General features: G+C 39.3%; 1 protein-coding gene across 2 annotated transcripts in view; it reads left to right on the top strand.

The window, feature by feature from the left end:
• The window catches only part of dnmt3aa (DNA (cytosine-5-)-methyltransferase 3 alpha a), a 39,041-nt gene extending 19,707 nt beyond the window's left edge, over positions 1–19,334 (top strand). For both annotated transcript variants that reach the window (XM_056763905.1, XM_056763904.1), the window contains 17 exons: positions 4,565–4,798; positions 5,193–5,351; positions 5,497–5,604; positions 5,739–5,895; positions 6,385–6,534; positions 6,631–6,675; positions 6,757–6,836; positions 6,933–7,045; positions 7,739–7,922; positions 9,701–9,785; positions 10,021–10,166; positions 11,379–11,469; positions 12,152–12,300; positions 12,748–12,833; positions 13,023–13,092; positions 13,248–13,366; positions 13,441–19,334. In XM_056763905.1, the coding sequence (XP_056619883.1) occupies positions 4,565–4,798; positions 5,193–5,351; positions 5,497–5,604; positions 5,739–5,895; positions 6,385–6,534; positions 6,631–6,675; positions 6,757–6,836; positions 6,933–7,045; positions 7,739–7,922; positions 9,701–9,785; positions 10,021–10,166; positions 11,379–11,469; positions 12,152–12,300; positions 12,748–12,833; positions 13,023–13,092; positions 13,248–13,366; positions 13,441–13,582 (2,118 nt within the window). In that variant the 3' untranslated portion in view covers positions 13,583–19,334. The remainder of the gene's footprint in view (positions 1–4,564; positions 4,799–5,192; positions 5,352–5,496; positions 5,605–5,738; positions 5,896–6,384; positions 6,535–6,630; positions 6,676–6,756; positions 6,837–6,932; positions 7,046–7,738; positions 7,923–9,700; positions 9,786–10,020; positions 10,167–11,378; positions 11,470–12,151; positions 12,301–12,747; positions 12,834–13,022; positions 13,093–13,247; positions 13,367–13,440) is intronic.
• The last annotated feature ends 951 nt before the right edge of the window (positions 19,335–20,285 follow it).

Genomic DNA, 20,285 nt, shown 5'->3' with positions numbered 1-20,285 from the left:
GCGGAAACGCTGTGTCGAATGCACATTGTGCTGGTGGGTGACTGTGTTTTTGTCCAGTGAACTGAAAGTGAACATCAGTGGAAAGTTAGGGTGGGGGGTGGCTTTTACTTAAACACTGTCTGCTCGCCTCTCAGACGTGTGTGTGTGTGTGTTTAAGTGTGTGCTCGGCCACATTGTGAGGCCCTGTTTCCTGTAGAGGTGTGTGCTGTGTACGTTTGGGTTTCACAGGACAAAAGTTAGGCGAGGTGAAGTTTATTTTTGAGATATTGCGTCTTTGATGCTAACATTCATTTAACACTTGAAATGAAAAGACTTGTTAGGACTCGCCTTAAAGTTCAACTAGTTTCACTTACATATACCACGGTGTACTATTCTGTACTCTTATTGTCGGATTAAATGCTCATTCACACCAAGAATGATAAATATAAAGATAACTATATTAGCGTACATACACATCAGTGGATGATAACCGTGTGTGCTGAATAAACACATGTGCGAGCTCTTTACATTTATATTTGTTATAAAATGTGATATGATATGGAAACAATTGCTCTGAAAGTGATCACGACTGTTTTATGATTGTAGTTGTGTTGTGGACACAACTACAATGTTTTTTTGAGGTAGTATAGTAATAGTTATCCATGGTATGAACAGGCTTTAAAACTTCATTCAGATTGTACATATCTCCTCTTCTGTGAGTGTTTTAACTAGTGCACAAACATGGCAGAAGTCAGCCCTGGTAATGAATGATGTAAGTTAAACTTCTCAAACCACTTTCCCAGTTTCAAAGGCCAAGTGATTGAATCAGTGTTTTGTGTAAGTATCACTGTGTGTTTTTTGAGGGGCTCTAGGGCTGGAGGCTTTCAGGGACTGATGTGTCCTTGGCTCACCCAGCGAGGTTTGTCTGTGTTGGGTTGGACAGCGAGAGGAAACTCCGCCCACTGCTGCAGGCTCTGGATCTCATCAAAGTCTGGCAGCCTCTCTGCTTCATGAAGACCTAATTACAAACATGTGTGTGAGAGAGAGAGGGAGAGAGAGAGGGGAGAGAGAGAGAGAGAGAGGGAGAGAGAGAGGGAGAGAGAGAGAGAGAGAGGGAGAGAGAGAGAGGGAGAGGGAGAGAGAGAGAGAGAGAGAGAGAGGGAGAGAGAGAGAGAGAGGGAGAGAGAGAGAGGGAGAGAGAGAGGAGAGGGAGAGAGAGAGAGAGTATACTGCACATGTTGTGATCTAGTTTATAAATACACTACAAATATAATAGATTAAATTGTAATTGTGTTATTTTTATGCATGCTTTATGTGTGTAATGAAATCTCTCTCTCTCTCTCTCTCTCTCTCTCTCTCTCTTGCTTTCTCTCTCACTCGCTCTCTCTCTCTCTCTCTTGCTTTCTCTCTCTCGCTCTCTCTCTTCTTTCTCGCTTGCTCTCTCTTTCTCTCTGTCTCTCTCTCTCTCTTTCTCTCTTGCTTTCACTCTCGCTTGCGCTCACTCTCTTTCTTTCTTTCTCTCTCTCTCTCTCTTGCTTTTCTCTCTCGCTCGCTCGCTTTCTCTCACTCACTCTCTCTTGCTTTCTCTCTCTTTCTTGATCTCTCACTCACTCTCTCTCTCACTCACTCACTCTCTCTCTCTCTCTCTCTCTCATTCATTGTAAGGTCATAAATTGTGACTTAATTGAACTTTTCCGTGTTTTTCAATGCACGGTATCCATGACGATTTTAGACTCCCTAGTAAATTCCTCTCCTTCCCAGAAAGCAAAATCAATCATTAACAAATCCAAACACACGCGCTCAGCTCGTATTCCACTCTCCTGTGGTCACGTTCAGTTTTTGCGGCGGACACCCGCCTGGTCCTCTGCCAGTGTGTGCAAACCTTCTTTGACCAATCAGCAGGCCCCACAAGAGACACATGACACACCCACAGTTAACAAGACAAAGACATAGTCCATCTCCCCCATTCCTTTCTGTTTTAAACTTAATGCCGATCAGACACAATAGCGTGTACTTTTATTTATATGTGTTTAGAAGAGGTATAGTTTGTTGAGTTGTGTGCAAGTGCGTGTGTGCACGTGAATGTGTGTGTCCAAACATTGAATGCACTCCAGCTGCAGATGTGTATTACAGGAGTACAGTAACAGAAGTACAGAAAACTAGCTACAGTAACTGCATATGGCAATATTTAGTGTATTTTAACCACATTAAAAAAACATAAAATATCAAACCAAGTGCACTATGCAGTGTACAGTAAATGTTTTAAACTGTATTAGTCATTGTAAACACTGTTGTCACATGGCAAAAAGATAACAGTTAGCATTTTTAATACTTTTAACTAAATGTTTACAACACGTGTAACTAAATAATCTAAATAATGAGACAAAAAGTGAAGAAAGTAAAAACAGTTTTGAAGATGATTTGTGACTGTAAATAGACAATTGCATTGTTGGTATACAGTACATGCATGCAGTATGTCATCTCTATTGTATACTACTAATTTTATCACTAGGTCATTTATTTTTTGCATATGGAAAAATGTGCAAAATATATACTTTTTTACTATACTGTACAACAAAAGTGCTTGTGGCACTGTCGTTTGCTATGGTAAACATATCCAGAAAGAGAGAGAGAATATGATTTGTGTTTTACGGCACATTGTATTGAAATATCTCTGTATTTCATTTGGCCTTATTAGTGTTTGGCTTTCAAATTGATGATTTTATACATTTTTGAACGGCTTTATAGCATCTTTCTCTCGAGGTGTGACAGAGAAACATCTGAGCAATAAGTTACTTGAGGGACAGACACTGGAGTGTCACCGTGAGGGTGAGGTCAGAGGTTATCCCGCCCGGGTCATGGTCATAAAGCTCTCGGCTCTTGAAAGTGGCATTAACTGTGGTCAAAAGTCAATGGCCTTAAAGAAGGGGTCAGAGGGCATGTTGAGCTCAGCTCACTCACTTTCACATGAAGAAGTTTTCAGACACTTTGCATGTGCAGAATGTGTCCAACCCTCTGTTGCCATTGGACTGAATTTATATTAAAATAGTATTGTAAATAGATAAATAAATTACCATTGTGGTTTTATTTTCAGTATCTATCAGACTTCATCAGTGACTGCGTCAGTTCTGGTTTATGCACGTGAAAGTTTAATATAGAGTGTTGAGCTATAATTAAGTGCAATGTGGACTAAATCACTGGGCTGTATGCCAGGGGCTGCTGGGTAACCACCAACACAACCACTATATCGTCATGGAGACTCGACTGGAAGAGGACAGACAATCTGTTCAAGATCTGCCTACTACCTAGGAAGCCTTTTAAAGCATCGTAAAGCTCCTGAAACGAACGCTGTTTCCAAAGGTAGAAAGCATCGGTAGGCTGCCGTGAAAGATCATTTCGGTGATATCGTTTGTATTCCTTATGGATGAGACAATCCCAGAATGCATTGCAAACAGCGCAGTGAGGTTTTTGCGTTCAAGATGGCAGATGGAGAGAAATATTGGTTATAAATATACATATTATTTGTTTGTTTTTTCAGTGCTGTGCGGTATTTAATAAAAATGTTTGTGTGGTTTCTGTTGAAGAACTTATATTGAGGATACCATTGTAAATAGGTTTTATTCGTGTTTGAACAAATGTTAATGAAATTTAGTCTGGATAAACAGCTTTTGTGTGTGTCTACATGTAGTGATAAAATGAAACGTTTAAATTAATTAGCAGACAAATGCAAATGTTTATGCTTCGTATGTCTATACATAATTTACATTTGAGGCCTTTTGAAGTTGTACTCACTATTCAAGAGGCTTATTGTATAGCCAAATTGTGTTTTATTTTATGTGTTATAATGTCAGCCGGTTTCTGTGACGGAAGGTTACGTTTCTGTGTACGGCATAGTAAATATCATCATTTTAGTACGAAAACATTAGTGTCTGTGAAAAGTCTTCACTTATATACTGCAGTGTGTCTGTGTTTTGCGGTTCTGTGCATTGTGTGTCTCCATTGACCCATCAAACTGTGTTTCAGCATTTCTGTGCGATTAGCTGCTCTGCGGTTGGCCGTTTAGCAGGGTAAAAGGTCATATGAGAAGCTTATGACCTCTTTGTCAAAGGTCACAAAAGAGGAACCACAGCTGCCTCAAGCAATGAAAGTTTTCACTGTCTCACGCTGCTGAGACGATCAGAGCTCTTCTGCATCTTCAGGCAGCGGTTGTTTTTGCAGTTTAAACTGGAATTGGAGAAAAAAAACACTGGAATCAATGCACACTTTTCCTTTACGCTATACTTTCCATTTGCTTTTCGTTTACTCTTGTGAGTGGAGAAACTCTTTTACATCTTTATGCAAAACTGAAACATTCACTCTGTACATGTTAACTGGAACGTAAAACTGAGCGATCCTGAAAAATAGCAGTTGTTGGATTTTTGCAGTATGACCTGAAATCAGAGCGATAGAACATCTCATTATCTCAATATAAAAACAACAACAACTAAAAGGAATTCCATTGGAAACATTGTTTGGTCGTATTAAAGTATGGTGTTTACTGTATTTTCGGTGTGTCTTGTTAACAGTTTATGTCTCTCTCTTTAAGAAGACGTCCCCACTGGGGCCCAACTTAAGTGACACAATGGACGACCAATCGGCAGCGGATTCTCAGAAAGATGATGAGGATTCAGTCATCAATCTTCCATCCACGGCCACACCCCAGCAGCAGCAGCACACTGACCCCGCCTCTCCAACGGTTGCCACGACGCCTGAGCCGCCTCCCGTCGCCTGTGGTAACACAGCCATGGCGAGAACTTCAGCCATGGATCTTGAATATGAGGTAAATTTCCTCTCTTAAGTCATAATAACAACCGATACACATTTTCAAATTTGAATTTTTTTATTACAATTATTTACTTCTTTGGTTAATAATAAACAATATCATTTTTTCAGCTAGAACATTGAAACTAGCCCGATTCATTTATGATTGGTTTATAATTCGATTTATAATTCTTTTCCACCTTCGTAAAGGTAAGTTTGCAATATGACCTGTTTTGACCAGAGATGGCGATAGAGAGGCAAAAGTTACTTTTAGCAGGCCTGCGAAAACATGATCTTTAATAGAAAAAATCAATAGAGTGAAACAAAAAATTAAGAAACATGAGGTTCGATGATGGCAGTCATTTCAGAACAGTTTTGGTTGGTTTTTATAGAACTTGATTTTTTTGTGTCAGGACGGTCATGGGTTTGGGATCGGAGAGCTTGTCTGGGGCAAGTTACGGGGTTTTTCCTGGTGGCCCGGGAGGATCGTGTCGTGGTGGATGACGAGTCGCTGTCGAGCCGTGGAAGCCACCCGCTGGGTCATGTGGTTTGGAGATGGCAAGTTCTCAGTGGTGAGTCAGTTGACCAATCAGAGAGGAGATAGAGAAAACAAGCACAAATCTACATATACATTTATTCATTTTTTTCCAAAATGACAAAGACACTGCTCTACAAGTTTACCAATTCATGAATGTTCTCTCTTAATTTTGTGTCCAGGTGTGTGTGGAAAAGCTGTTGCCCTTGAGTGCATTTTGCACGTCATTTCATCAGCCCACCTTCAACAAACAGCCGATGTACAGAAAAGCCATTTATGAAGTTTTACAGGCAAGTCACACAAACTGACAAAAGTTTAACCGTATGTTCTGATGGCCGGAAGGTTCTACTTTATCTGTTTAATCTTTGATAATATTCTGCTTAAATGTTCAAATGTTCATGCTAAATCTTTATGTTTGGATCAGACGGCGAGCACGCGCGCAGGTAAGCCCTTCCCCGTCTGTGTTTCCACGGATGATTCTGAGTCTGGGAAGAGTGTGGAACTGCAGACGAGACAGATGATCGAATGGGCCAGCGCCGGGTTCCTCCCCTCCGGTGCCAAAGGCCTGGAGCCTCCGCCAGGTACAAACTGATAGAACACACACATGCTAACGCAACCGCTGAAGAGTGTTTTGATGTTCGGATCTCAAAATAAAACATGTCATCATTTTCTCACCCTCCTGTGGTTCCTGCATCTCACCGGCCACTGGATTCCATCCGCTGATGTTTCAATAAACTATAAAATGCAGTTCATAGTTGAGTTCTAATGGAGTTTCACTGTTACGTTGCATTTATCAGATGGGTTTCAGATGTTTTCAAATAAAAAAATGAATGTGGATAGATCAGATCATTTAAGCTTGGAAAAAGAGTTTACATTAAAATATAACTTTATATTGTGTCGAGTTCATTCATTTATATTTGTATATCCACCTTGGCAGATCAGCGCACAGTTTGATATGTTTTTAAGATCTTATCAAAAAGTGTTTGTCCTCTCTATTTAATCTCAATTCTTTTATTTAGTTTTTTTGTGATTTTAGTTTCTCAATGTTATGTGTATTACGTTTCTTCTAGCGGAGCGAAGCCCTTATACGGAGGTGTATCCTGAGATGTGGGTGGAGCCTGAGGCTGCGGCGTACACAGCTCCACCCCCTGCCAAGAAACCAAGGAAGAACAGCGTTGAGAAACCTAAAATCAGAGAGATTATAGATGAGGGAACTCGAGGTATCACTCACACACACACACACACATGCGAACACAAATATTCTCAAACACTTACAGACGAGCCAGCATACATTTTTTATGTTTTTGTTTTTTAAGAGAGGCTCATCTGTGAGATCAGACAAAAGTGTCGCAATATCGAAGGTGAGTTTTCTTTTGGTGGTGACCTTTGACTCCCCCCTAAAAAACAGGGCTAGTATCTCATGTTGTATAGTGTGTGTGCAGATATCTGTATTTCCTGTGGAAGTCTGAACGTGTCATTAGAACATCCTCTTTTTGGCGGAGCGATGTGTCAGAGCTGCAAGGTACACGCAAACACATACACACGCTTGTGGCTGTCAGTCAAGTCTGTTCTGAATGCTGATTGGTGCTGATGCAGGAAGTGTTCTCTGCCATAACAGAACTGCTTCCTGGAGTGTGCGTATCAGTACGATGACGATGGGTATCAGTCGTACTGCACCATCTGCTGCGGAGGAAGAGAGGTGCTCATGTGTGGAAACAACAACTGCTGCAGGTGTGTCCTTCTGTTAAACAGATGATCTCAGGTCAGCATCAAGGACCGCCTTCTGACCTGTCAATCAACCAAATGAGACTTGAAAAAATCAGAGCTCAGTTTGAGACGTGATTGAGATCTCTTCCAATTGTGAGATCTCAGACTCTTTTTCTCAGGAGAAATATCTGAAACACAATTACGAGACTAGTACACCCAAAAATAAAAATTCTGTCATCATTTTCTCACACTCCTATATTCATTTCTTTGTTCTGTTTAACACAAAGAAAGATATTTGTAAGAATGTCAGTCTGTGACAACATCCACTACCATAGTAGGAAAAAAATAATGTATATTTTGTTGTTCTGTTGAACACAAAGTGAGTTATTTTGAAGAATTTAGGAACGCAAACAGTTCTGGTGCACCTTTGACAACCATTTAATTTTTCCTACTATGGCAGTCAATGATGTCACAGAATAGAAAATCCCTTACATTCTTCCAAATATCTTTCTCTGTGTTTATCAGAACAAAGTAAGTTATTCTGGTATGAAATGACATGTGGGCGGGCGAATGATGACAGAATTTTCATTTTTGGGTGAACTATCGCTTTAAGCTACAGCTTACGGCTTTTCCTCTCACTCACTCAAAGTATAAATCACTCTTTGCAGGTTTGAAGAAAGAGAGATCTGTGTAAACTGACTGCGTATGTGTGTGTAGGTGTTTTTGTGTGGAATGTGTGGATCTGCTGGTGGGAGCCGGTTCTGCGCAGGTAGCGATTCGTGAAGACCCCTGGAACTGTTACATGTGCTGCAGTAGAAACGTCTGTGGCCTCTTGAGACGCAGAGATGATTGGACTTCACGTCTGCAGCTGTTCTTCGCCAACAACCACGACCAGGAATTTGTGAGTTCATATAGCGTCTCTTGTTTCACATGATGGCTGCACATATTCTCAACGTTTTCAGACAATTGTGAACAACCAAAGTAAGCAAAACAGGTTAAAACACTGCTGCAAAATCCAAAGTGTTTGGAACATGCTAGATGGTCTAAGACGGTGTACTAGAAGATCATTCTTCTTAAATGCCATGTTTTTCTGAAACAATCATTTAAAGGGGCCATTCTATTGCTGTTTTTGAGGCTTTGACTATGTAACAGTGAATGTTCATGTTTCTAATTTCAAAAAACGCTTTATATTTCACATATTTCAAGTCTATTGTACAGTAAAGCTGACCAGGGTATCGTGATTAGTTACCCGCTTGGAGTTTGTGTCTGAAGATGTCCCACCCATACCATATCAGCGAGCTTTCGCTTCTCAGGCTGTTGTGATTGGTCGGTGCCCCTCTCAGTGCACGTGTATTCATAAACTTTGGCTTATACAATAAAGAGTGTCAATGGCGTCAACTTCACTTCATCAGTTAAACACATGCGGATAGATCGAATTGTAACGGAAGTCTGCGAGTGCATGTGCAAACGTCAATCTTTGTTAGAAATCACACATGTTTCCAATTATGGCCGGCGAGGATAATTACACCGACCGATTGAGTCAGACCTGTTATATTTATTAACACTAATAACAGAAGCGTTAGTTTTGCCTTTTAATATTGGACCCAAGTTGGATAACAAAATCAAGCAGATTGACCAGAGACATTTGCAAGCAGGACTTCAAAGGACATTTCATAGAAGTGTTTAAGAGGTACGCGCACACACATACAATATCAGTGTATTACACAGAACAGCTTTCAGAGCCGATGTTAAAGACATGGAAGCTGTTATTTGAGTGTTGGTTATCTTAGAATGTGTGTAGCTGAATTCTTATTACCAGCTGTAGGACTGTGATGAAAGTTAAAGTAGTTTAGCGCGTAGCTCAGTCAAATGTTTACAATCTCTGATAACCGAAAACACTACTCCGGCGGCTCTCCCTCTTTTCTGAGGAAGGCCTCGCCCCTTTTTTGGCGTATTCCTGTGGGCGGAGGTTATTAAAAGCACTCGGAATAGTGACATCATATATCCGGGAAGTAGAGGGCTGTAGTTTTTTTTATTTCTCATGATTGATTTACAAAGCAAACGTCATTTTACTCTTATGAAAAAATGAAGATGTTCTTAAGAAAACATTTGAGAACTTCTAAAGAAGGAATGCTCTTATAACGCTTTCTTTACTTTTTCAAAGAACAATCTTAAATTTTGTCTTTGTGAATCCTGCCTCAGATAATCCAAAACGCAGATGTCATATTTTGCCTTTAGATAAAAAGTTTCCAGTTGTGTTTCATTTAAGCATCAATTAAGATGTTAGTCCTCAAATTGCTAAATAGACAAACAAGAGAAACAATGAAAAAGCAATCGTTGAAACACATTCAGAGAAACACATTCAGAGAATGAAGCTGTACCATGACTGTAGTTTGGGTCAATTTGATGAGAAATGTTTGAGCTCTTATTGAGATCTTCAGTCATATTGACTTTTGATTGTAGACCCGACAAATCTGAGCTCAGTTTGAGACATTATTGAGATCTCTCCTGAAACTCTTATGAAGACTTGAGACTTCTGACACTTGAAAACTGTTTTTGTTTAACACGTCTCTCGCCATGAACATTTAATGTCTAAAATGAAGATGAGACGTTTCCGTGTAATCTCACTGATATGTAGGAGAGATCAGTCATTCAAGCTTTTCTTTTTTCTCTTATCAGGAACCACCAACATTATTTTCGCCAGTACCGGCAGAGAAGAGACAGCCAGTCAGAGTGCTCTCTTTATTTGATGGCATTGCCACAGGTGAGATCACACCTGTCAATTAACACCTGTTACCGCATGTTTGTCACCATCATGTCCTTCTAAACCCATGTGACTGACTTCCCTCCGCAAACAACTATAGAAAAAATATTGCAAGAGTTCACCTCGAATCGAATATAACCGTCTTCTCAAGATGAATAGCGTTATTGTTTTCCTCGTTGTTTAAGTTGCTCTTGATAAAAGCGTGAGACATAAAGACATGTGATTGTTTCCTCAGGGCTGCTGGTGCTGAGGGATCTGGGCATTCATGTGGAGCGGTATGTGGCGTCGGAGGTTTGTGAAGACTCTATCACAGTCGGGATGGTTCGACACAAGGGACGAATCATGTATGTGGGAGATGTGAGGAACGTCACACACAAACATGTGAGTCTCTCTCTCTCACTGTATGTCTCTGTCTTGCGGACATACATTTGATCCCTCGCTCTTTCTCTGTGACCGTCTTGTGTTGTGTTTCCTCTGTTGTTTGATATCGGTTGCAAAAGTAGTGTTAACAAATTCAGATTTAAAATCTTTGCACGTACAGTCCGAAATTTCGTACGCATTTTTTCGTATTTGACTCTCGTTTGTATGGTGTCTCTGGAAAAAATAAGCCCCCTCAAAACGCTTGCTACTGATGCGAGAAACACAGAAAATCGAACACGCTCCGAATTTTTTTGATGACGCACGAAAATATCGGAGGCAGTGTGTAAATGTGATTGACCCAACTTGAGGTCGAATTTATTTTTTAACGTGCGGAAATTTCAGATGCAAGTTTCGGACTCAATGTGCAATGGGCTAAAGCCCCGATTCATATTTGGCGTCTAAAACCACGCCGAAAACAAGATGTCAATTGACCTGCGGTGCGCACGCGGCACTGTGTAAAGTTGAACTATTCCATCTCAATGCGGCCCCGCCGGTCTACATTTAAAATAACAAACTTGTGCGCACGTAAAAGATGCAAAATGTGAATCTCGCCTTGAACAGCTTTTAACAAATGAAGAGTTTGGTTCCAAAATGAGATACGTCAGATTTTTGTTTAAGAAATCATTATTGTGCATTCCAATTAATCTTGATAAAACTGCAGTTGGTTTGTTTTGATTAAGCCATAATAACTCAGAAAATACATCTAACTTACAAAATAAAACACAATAAAAACATAATTAAAAAATATGATTTTTGAAAATATTATCTAACTTTAGAACCAAACTCTTCAAATATACATTTAATAACTCACGACAAATAAGCTCTCCTCACTAATCAAAAACATCTACTCTGTAACTTTTAAAGTAAAGTTACTGAGTGCAGCTGTAACACGTCAGAGGAGACTTCTTTTTCACAATTATTTTATTTTTTATCATTGCAGTTTTGGTTCCTCGACTCTTGTCCATGTTGACTTGCTCACTGGGACAGTGCTGATATTAGAGTAGATCATGGTTCTGTAAATTCAATTAAAATTGCTTTATTAGAATGCTCTTACTCTTTCTAATCCATGTACTGTACTGTATTCTAAAATTTATTTTTTTGTCCTGTTGAACAACATTGAAAAAAGCGCTATATAACTAAAATTGAATAAAATCAAATTTGTTGTCTCTGTAGATTCAGGAGTGGGGGCCGTTTGATCTTGTGATTGGTGGAAGTCCTTGTAATGACCTGTCTATCGTCAACCCTGCCAGGAAAGGGCTTTTCGGTACGACGTCTGCTTCAAATTCATAGATGTCAATTCACATATATGATGTTTCTAATGATACATGTAGCGCTGGAATACTTGCTCCTGATAAAGTTCGGAGACATTTGTTTTTTGTTGTGTGTGTTTCAAGCTGTCGTATTACACCAGGGGTTCCCAATGTAGGGGTCCGGACCCCATGGGGGGTCGCAAGGTCACGAGGGTGGGCTCACAAGATGATTTCTAGAAGAAAAAAATAATATTAGGAATAGCCTATTTAATCGATAAGTGTAACAAAATATAAAAATATTAGTTCAGTTCAAAATAAAACCAAGCAAATAAAAAGCCATCAGCCTTTGGAATTTCCTCCCACTCGATCGTGACCCCTGAGGCTCACGTAAGCAACCACATTAGGTCAGGTGCAGCAAGTCATACAGTACCACGTAAATTATTCATATGTGGATGCAGAGTATTTTATTTTATAAGTTTAGTATATTTTTATTTGTCGAAATGAAACGTTGGTTGATATCGACCAAAGACAACGCAGGGTGCACAGTTGCACACAATGTTGTATACTTAACCCACCTCCGAGGATTGTGGGGGTCTCGAGTCCCTGGCACTGTTATTTTGTGGGCCGCGGACTGAAAAGTTTGGGAACCCCAGTATTACACGATGGTTTTGAGTGTATTGTGTGTGTATTTCACAGAAGGAACTGGCCGTCTGTTTTTTGAGTTTTATCGGCTTCTTCATGAAGCTCGGCCTAAAAATGGAGATGATCGACCTTTCTTCTGGCTGTTTGAGAACGTTGTAGCCATGGGAGTCAGTGACAAAAGAGACATCTCACGCTTTCTGGAGGTGTGTACACACAAAACACACACTTAGACACCAAAAGCAGACCCTCAATTACATATTTTGGTTAAATGATCTAAATAAATGAAGGACAAAGTTAACCTTCAGTTAAAAGTGCTGCCCACACGTGGTCACAAAATAATATACGTCTTTAGGCAAGTGATGAAATGGTTTCAGGATTTGTTAGAAATAGATTCAGTTTGTCCAATTTACTCACAACACAGTTTAACACGGTAACTGTAGACACGATCTTACTTCTGAGCAACCAGAAAGTGTCCAAATGCATTGTTTATCATTTTGAACAGTATATGTCATGTTTTATTTATTCATATTGAACACATTTGTGAAATGTTTTGCTTAAGTGTGCCGTTTAAAAACATGCAACTTGCGATGGTATTTTATTATTTTACTATAGAATAAGTTGATTCCCTTTTTTATTCTTGGTATGTTCAGTGTAATCCTGTGATGATCGATGCCAAAGAAGTGTCGGCAGCACACAGAGCTCGATACTTCTGGGGAAACTTACCTGGAATGAGCAGGTATGACAGCGGCTGAAAAACATAAACATCACTTTTACTGATGCTCACAGTTGGGGATAGAGAGCTGAACAAACCCTGAACTCTGCTGAGAAACAGACCTTCACAGACAAAATAATCAACTCTCTCTCTCATATTCTATCATTAACATTGACCTTTGACCTTAATCTTGACCTCTCCCATAACTCTCAGGCCTCTGGCTGCCATGGTAAATGATAAGATTGACCTGCAAGACTGTCTGGAACATGGACGCACAGCAAAGGTTTGTGTGTTTTCCTTTTTTAGTTTGACTGTATGGGACAAAGTTGATGAAAAGACTTAAAATCTTGCTCAGTTTAAACTATAAGATGTTAAGGTCGACAGTGGTTGTGAATAGAAAACGTGGCCGTCATTCACTCCGGCTTTGTTTTTTTGTAGTTTGCTAAAGTGCGAACCATCACGACTCGCTCAAACTCTATAAAACAGGGCAAAGACCAGCACTTTCCTGTCTACATGGACAGCAAAGAGGACATCCTATGGTGTACAGAGATGGAGAGGTGAGGGCTGTGTTCACTTTTTGTTTTGTTTTTCTTTGGGGTGAGATATAACACGTTCCATGTCCGTGTTACAGAGTTTTTGGCTTCCCCGTCCATTACACCGACGTGTCAAACATGAGTCGTCTCGCCAGGCAGAGGCTTCTGGGAAGGTCCTGGAGCGTGCCCGTCATACGGCACCTCTTTGCCCCGCTGAAGGAATACTTCGCCTGTGTCTGAAACTCCGCCCACCACGCGACGGGATGGCTTCCCTCTCCTTCCTTATTTGCATTTCCAATAACCTCCGCCCTCTTGTGTTCGTTTCGCTGGTGGCCTGTGAATGGCTGGTGCTATTCTTATACTCAAACTCACTAGACAGCCACATTTCGGATATTTATTTGAGGTTTTATGTATGGTATTGTCTGTTGTTTTAGACTTTTGTCATGTTCCAGCTGCGACAACTCTTCCTCTCTCGCAAAACTGACAGAGACATTGTGCGTTTGTCAGATAGAGCGGGTGAAATATAGAGCACAAACTGTCAGACGCTCTCTGGAAACGAAATACTCGAACATGATAAACCGTTCCGACTCTAAATCAAGTGTCACACCGTGTTCTGACCAGGTGTAAGGCCATGGTTTTTAGCATTTTTAGCATCGAGTTTTATCGTTTTTATTGATATATCCAAATTTCAGTCAGTCAAAACACATTCGACATCTTTAAGAGAAATAAAAAAAATTCTAATTCACATAAAAGACATGATGTTTGAGGACGTTTTTTTAAATGGTAAAAAATGTATCTGACAATTAATAAAAATGAACGCCAAATTCTCATACATAATATTTTAGAAATGCCTCGACAGTTTAATTGTAAAGTGTATCGCACTCACATTTTTTCTGTCACGCATAAAAATATGAAATTGAAAACATTGATAATTATTACACAAAATGTTTTGGGAGGCGAAAGTAAGTTTGGGAATTGTCATGAAAATTAAGCAGTTGTTGCAAAATCATAAATCTGTGTCCTGTAATTCTCCTCAAATTGTCTTATGCGAGGAACAAGACGACATAAGAAGCGAAACAAACAGCTGGTGACAAAAAGCTCACTTGGAGCACCTGGTTAGGATACGGTGTGTCTGGAACATGACATTTATTTTCACGCATAAACACACACTTTCCATGAGAGAGAAGCTGTGCTTGAAGAATCAACAATACACTGTTTACAGTTGATATGCTCTTTTACGGTACTACTACTAGTTACTACGGTAACTCTTCATTAACTCAACTAACTCAACAATGGTGCTCTCTCTCTCTCTCTCTCTCAGCAATACCAACACAATGCACAGCCATATATAAGGCCTTTAATGCTGGGATTCTATAGGGCACATATAGTGAGAGAGCTTTGTCAAACAACACACACACACGCTTTGTTACACACCCATACACTCACACTGCATACTTAAAGGTGAAGTGTGTAATTTTTATGATGTTGAAATACTTTGGTTGTTCAGAAAAGTGTAAACACTGTGGGTCTGTGGTGCTATCAAAACATTGCTTTGTTTGTGAATTGGGAGCGGGGACGTCCTGTTTGTTCGACCAATGACAGGCGACGTTATGTATTTGCGTTTGGAGCCGTCAGTGAGAGAAACTACGCATGTCACCTTTAAAGTGTCACAACTTTATTTTTTCTCCGTGAGACGGACTCTTCCTCTGTCGTCCACGTTTGCAGTCGTCTCTGATGCAATATGACTCCAGCAAATAGACGCCAAAATCAAACCTTCCACAGATAGATACAGGTGGAATTATTTCCGTAGGATTCGACGACATGTTTTTTTCCGAATGCTTGTCCAGATACCACCACGTTTACTGTACATTACTCTGTGTGTGTGTGTTCAGTCAGGTATCAGGGATGTTGTGTAGTTTCAAGACCGTGCATGTGTCTCTACTGTTGGTGCAGTAAATCAGTGGTGCCGCAGAAATTCATGGTGCAGCTTTATGGTGCTTTGTTTCCGTTCCCTGATTGTGTTTCGCGTTCGGTTCGGTTTTTCTCTCTCGTGAACTGTGAGAAAGGTCGTCCACACTTAGTCGGCCATTTTTTAGTGATGGGCAGCATAAGGAGCCGGGAATATAGATGAAAGTATACTGGCTTTCTTTCTGTTTATATATTGGAATGTCAATTGAATTGGCCACACAATGGAATTGCACTTCAGAAAAGTTTTGCTTGACAGAGTTTTGCATAATTTCTAGGAATTTAAGACTTTAGTGGGACAGTGTACCCGCTAACAAAAGTTCTGTCATCATTTACTCACCGAGTTTGTTCTGATAAACACAGAGAATTTATCTGGAAGAAAACTTGTAACCAAACAGTTCTTGGACACCATTGACTATCAATGTAGGAAGAATTACAGTGAAGTGCCACATTCTTCGAAATATCTTCGTGTTTAACAGAACAAAGACACTTATCAAGCAATTTTTCATGCTATAGTAGGATAGCCAGTAAAATGAAGGTTATTTTTTAAATAAACGGAAATTAAAAAGAAAATGCAAATTATTACAATCTAAATTTATTTTTAAAAAAATTAATTACAATTTACCAAAAATTTACCAGGAATATTCAATATTCATACGCGAAGTATTTTTGTTTTAATGCTTTTGATGCTTATTTCAAGTTCAATGATTCCAGTTTTTTTAACCGTCATTACTGTATTCATATTTTTACAGTAAATGAGAAGATAATAATAAAAAATACCATTATTATTAAATGAGAAATACCCAGAATAAGGAAATAATGAGAAATAATAACGACAGGCGTTTTATTTCCTAAATTCAAGAAATGATCCAGATTTATAATCTTAATAGTCGTGAAACAGGTGTCACCATCTCTTTTCAGAAGAAAAACCTTTTGAACCTTAAAATAAAAAATTGCTGTTTCATTTATAACATGCAAATTTCTAGTTGCGTTTATGACGTTATTACTGACATAAAATTCTGAAAGTAACAGTCTGTTTTAATCCTGACTGAAACCTAGATTTACTAAATGTAAATCAGATTTAAAATAGAATTCTGCATCCTGTTTTATATTCAAAATAAATGCAACAATGCATCGCAGCGGCTGCCCTTAGGAGTGCAGATGGCTACAGTGTGGACGTCCTTTAAGGATCAGACTGGTGTTTGGACAACATGCTAATCTACACACCGACTAGCGTTACCAATCTACCCTCCTGTGGTTCTGGTAGTCTAATGTATGTTGTGCTTCTCGCTCAGGATTCTGGGAAAGTGGCCCATTTGTGTGATGCCATGAACCCAGGTCACACGGTGCTCCCAGACTCTTGCGGTAAGCGTGGCTTATTTCGGTGTGACCAGAAATTTCACACTTGGATTACACACAAAACTGGATTACTGTACAACTCTACTCTGCTTGCTGTTTTATAATCCTGTTTCCGGTCTAAGTAAACAGGAACCTGGTGCTGACGGAGATGCTCGTTCTTGAAAATCGAGGATTTTGCCCCTGAAAAGGGGGGAGAGTTTATAAAGGCAACATTTACACAAGGAAAGGAAGCAAATGGGGTTTTGGCTTCATCAAAGCTTCGGATTCATGGCTAATGTCGCCAGCTCATGAAGGTTGTACAATTTTATTTGCAGATTCAGATGTGAACGGTTATATTACAGTCGATTACGTGTTGAAATAGCTTTTGGTCCACATGTTGTAGTAAACCTCTGCTTTAGAGAAACTCATATTAAGGTGAAACATCCTGTCATTTGAACATTTTGGAGTTGTTATCCAAAGGTTATAATTGTTATAAAGTTGTTTAAATGAAGTGTTACAAACAGTCGTTATTAGGAGTTAACTTGTGCACAGTATCCCGAAATTGTGCACAATGTTCACGATTCACAATCAAGACCGTCTTTCGGAGCGAAGTCAAGTGCATAACCACATTCAAAAAAAGCTTTTTTCATTGCATTAAATTCACAAAATTTAGTTCTAATGTAATTTCGAGAGACGTAACAGTTCACAGTGTTTTAAATGCAGGATGCTCTTCATTAAACGTGTGGTAGAGTCGATTCTTTGTGGCACTGTGCCGGATCCAACCGCTCGTAGCCTTAGAGTCTGTTCGTGTTCGTTTGGTGAAGATTGGTAAATCCTGTAATGCGACGTGAGGTTTGATTGTTTTTAGTCGAGACTTCAATGGTAGGTGAAATGTACATAGTTACGTTTGCATTTTTTAGCATTTTATTACGTTTCGTGTGCTGGTGTTTTCAAATTCATTTCGAGTAATTCTGCCGTGATATTTGGCTAGTGTACGATTATATGCATGGCTGTTATAATAAATAGGGTCGAAGGCGGAGCTTTGAGCCAGTGATGTCGAAAGGCGTGTCCAACTAACGCATCAGCCAGAGAATCGTTTTCTAATTTATGAACTGTCGTGTGGGAAGATGATTGACAGGAGATGATGTTGAGACCCCTCGACCACCCGTTTTCTGCTTTAAAGGAGGCGGGGTCTCGCGTGAGGTTTTTGAATGCGACGTTGCAGTGAAGGCGTTTCAAAAAGGTGCTATACAATTTATTCTTAAATGAGAAAAGAATGACCGTGAAACTATATCGTTAAGGAATTTAGATTTGATTGGTTTTGAAAATGACTGTTTTTAAGTTGTGTAGTCTTGAAAAAGCACTATTATTTTACTCTTTTATGAATATATTAACAAAAGCATTTTAACTTTGTACTTGATAAAAATGTAATAGTAAAAAAGAAGAATAAAAATGTACAGAATCATGTGTTTAGCCTAGACTTTACTGTAGTGTGTGCCTCTCAGTAAAAGAAAACAAAAAACATCCATTCATACCGTATTCATATCCTCCCTTCAAGTCATGTCGGAATGATCGTATTTACGAGATGAGCGCACGGGAACGTCACATAATTACTATTCGAAAATGCTGGATTTTTTTACAGACCAAAGTTGGGTATGTGTCTATCAAAGAATCTTTGTAAATGCTGACTGTCTGTTTTGCGTACTGTCAAAAATAAAAAGTTACAGAGCTTATCATTCTCTGTTAAAACACAAGAACGTTACCGTTCACAGATAAAACATCGGCTACGCACCATCGCTCTTCATTTTGTTGAGTTATTGTCAATAAAAAAATTAGAAAAATGAAATTGCCAGAGCACAGATATTTTTTTGAGCAAAATCACTCCAACGCGCATCACATCGTAACTACGACTTCCGCCTTCATAACTTCCCAAGAGGACTTGAAGGCTAAAATACTGTACACTGTAACACAACTGCTTGAAAATGATGGCAAAACTACATTACCCAGCATTCCTATCTACATACTCCCGCCATGTACTCTCGCTACAGTCATACTGTAATGTTTGTTTTATATATTATTGTTGTTGCATCAATATTTATTGCCTACAGCCTCGTACATCTAAATGTCACTGGTCTCTCTCTCTCTCTCTCTCTCTTTACAAAGCCCACTTAAATCACACGTTTAGGATCGTTTTACTCACTCAGTTTTTATTACACATTATCTGCCGATTCACATTTCGCGTCTTTTCCGCGCGCATATTCGTTACTTTAAATGTAGACGTGCGGCAGGCGCGTGCAAATAGAGGGCGATGCGGTCGCGACGCGCATGCGGCATTTTGCCTGGCGACTCAGCGCCGCATCGAGATGGAAATAGTTCAACTTTTCGGAGTGCGTACCGCGGGTAATTTGAAGAGAGAAAGCGGCACGCGGCGCGGTTTCAGGCGCGAAATGTGAATCGTCCCTTAGCCTCGCTCTCTCTCTCTCTCTCTCTCTCTCTCTCAGTGTGGCTGTAGTTCTGTTGTATTTTGATGGTCTTTAGGATGTTAAAGTAGCAGCTCATCCTTCCATAACTCTCTCTCTCTCTCTCTGTACGCAGTGAAAGGGGAGGAAGCCAAAATAAAGGCTACTTTCCAGTGCACTTGTGCTGGGGAACACTTGAATTAAATGTACTGTTTTTGTGCTAAACATGATTCTTGTCCTGTCGTTCTTTAAGAGTGTCAATGTCAAAACATCATGTTAACAACATTCTAGCGAAATCTTTTGAAATGTGTTTTTTCAATAACGCTGCTCTTCTTTATCAATGTGGCTCTTCGTGTAGAATATTAAATGAGTGCTGAATTATTTACGCGATTATATGTTGGTAGTTTAACACAATATCGAAAATAACAGTTTTAATCTCACCGTTGTGGTAAACCGGTATATTGTCCTTTATAAAATTAAAATATATATGAATATCCTGAACAATATAATGCAATATATTAAATAACTCTTAACTCTTTGTAAGTCGCTTTGGATAAAAGCGTCTGCTAAATGAATACATATAAATATCACATGTATTAAATCCATGTAATTGCTTATAGACTATTTTTCAATAAATGTTATTACTTTTGTATTATTCAATATACTGCAATACTGTAACATCTAGGCTACAACATATTTTTAAATATAGGCCTTTATTAAACATTTTTTTATACTGACAGTTAATACGAATCAATATTTTATTTGCATAAGGGTTGAGGCTCTATACCCAGCACCAGTAGTGATGTTAAACACAATGCAAGATCTAAGTTAAAGATACTTATGTTCTAAAAATATCTTTCCTGGTTTCCTTACACGTCTGAGGGCGTGACGTATCATGAGTTTCGGTTATCGTGAACAGTTTATCATTCCATTTCCACCACCAGCCGATTTTATTTGCCATTTAACATGTGTATGTACCTGATTATGTGGATTATCGTGATTATTTGGATCATTTGCTTCGTGGATGGTAAAGACGCTTTTTAACAAATGAGTTTGAGGTTTTACAATATGTTGTCCTATTCGCTTAAATGAGGAGACACATAGGCTATTCACTTATCATGAACACTGTCAACTTTAACCACGTGTTTTTTATTTCAAAGGCAAAACTATTAACGAGATTC

This window comes from Triplophysa dalaica, chromosome 13 (genome assembly GCF_015846415.1).
Source record: "Triplophysa dalaica isolate WHDGS20190420 chromosome 13, ASM1584641v1, whole genome shotgun sequence".
Classification (NCBI taxonomy): Eukaryota; Metazoa; Chordata; class Actinopteri; order Cypriniformes; family Nemacheilidae; genus Triplophysa; species Triplophysa dalaica.
The sequence above is the reverse complement of the archived record's forward strand: the minus strand, read 5'-3'. Positions and strand labels throughout refer to the sequence as shown.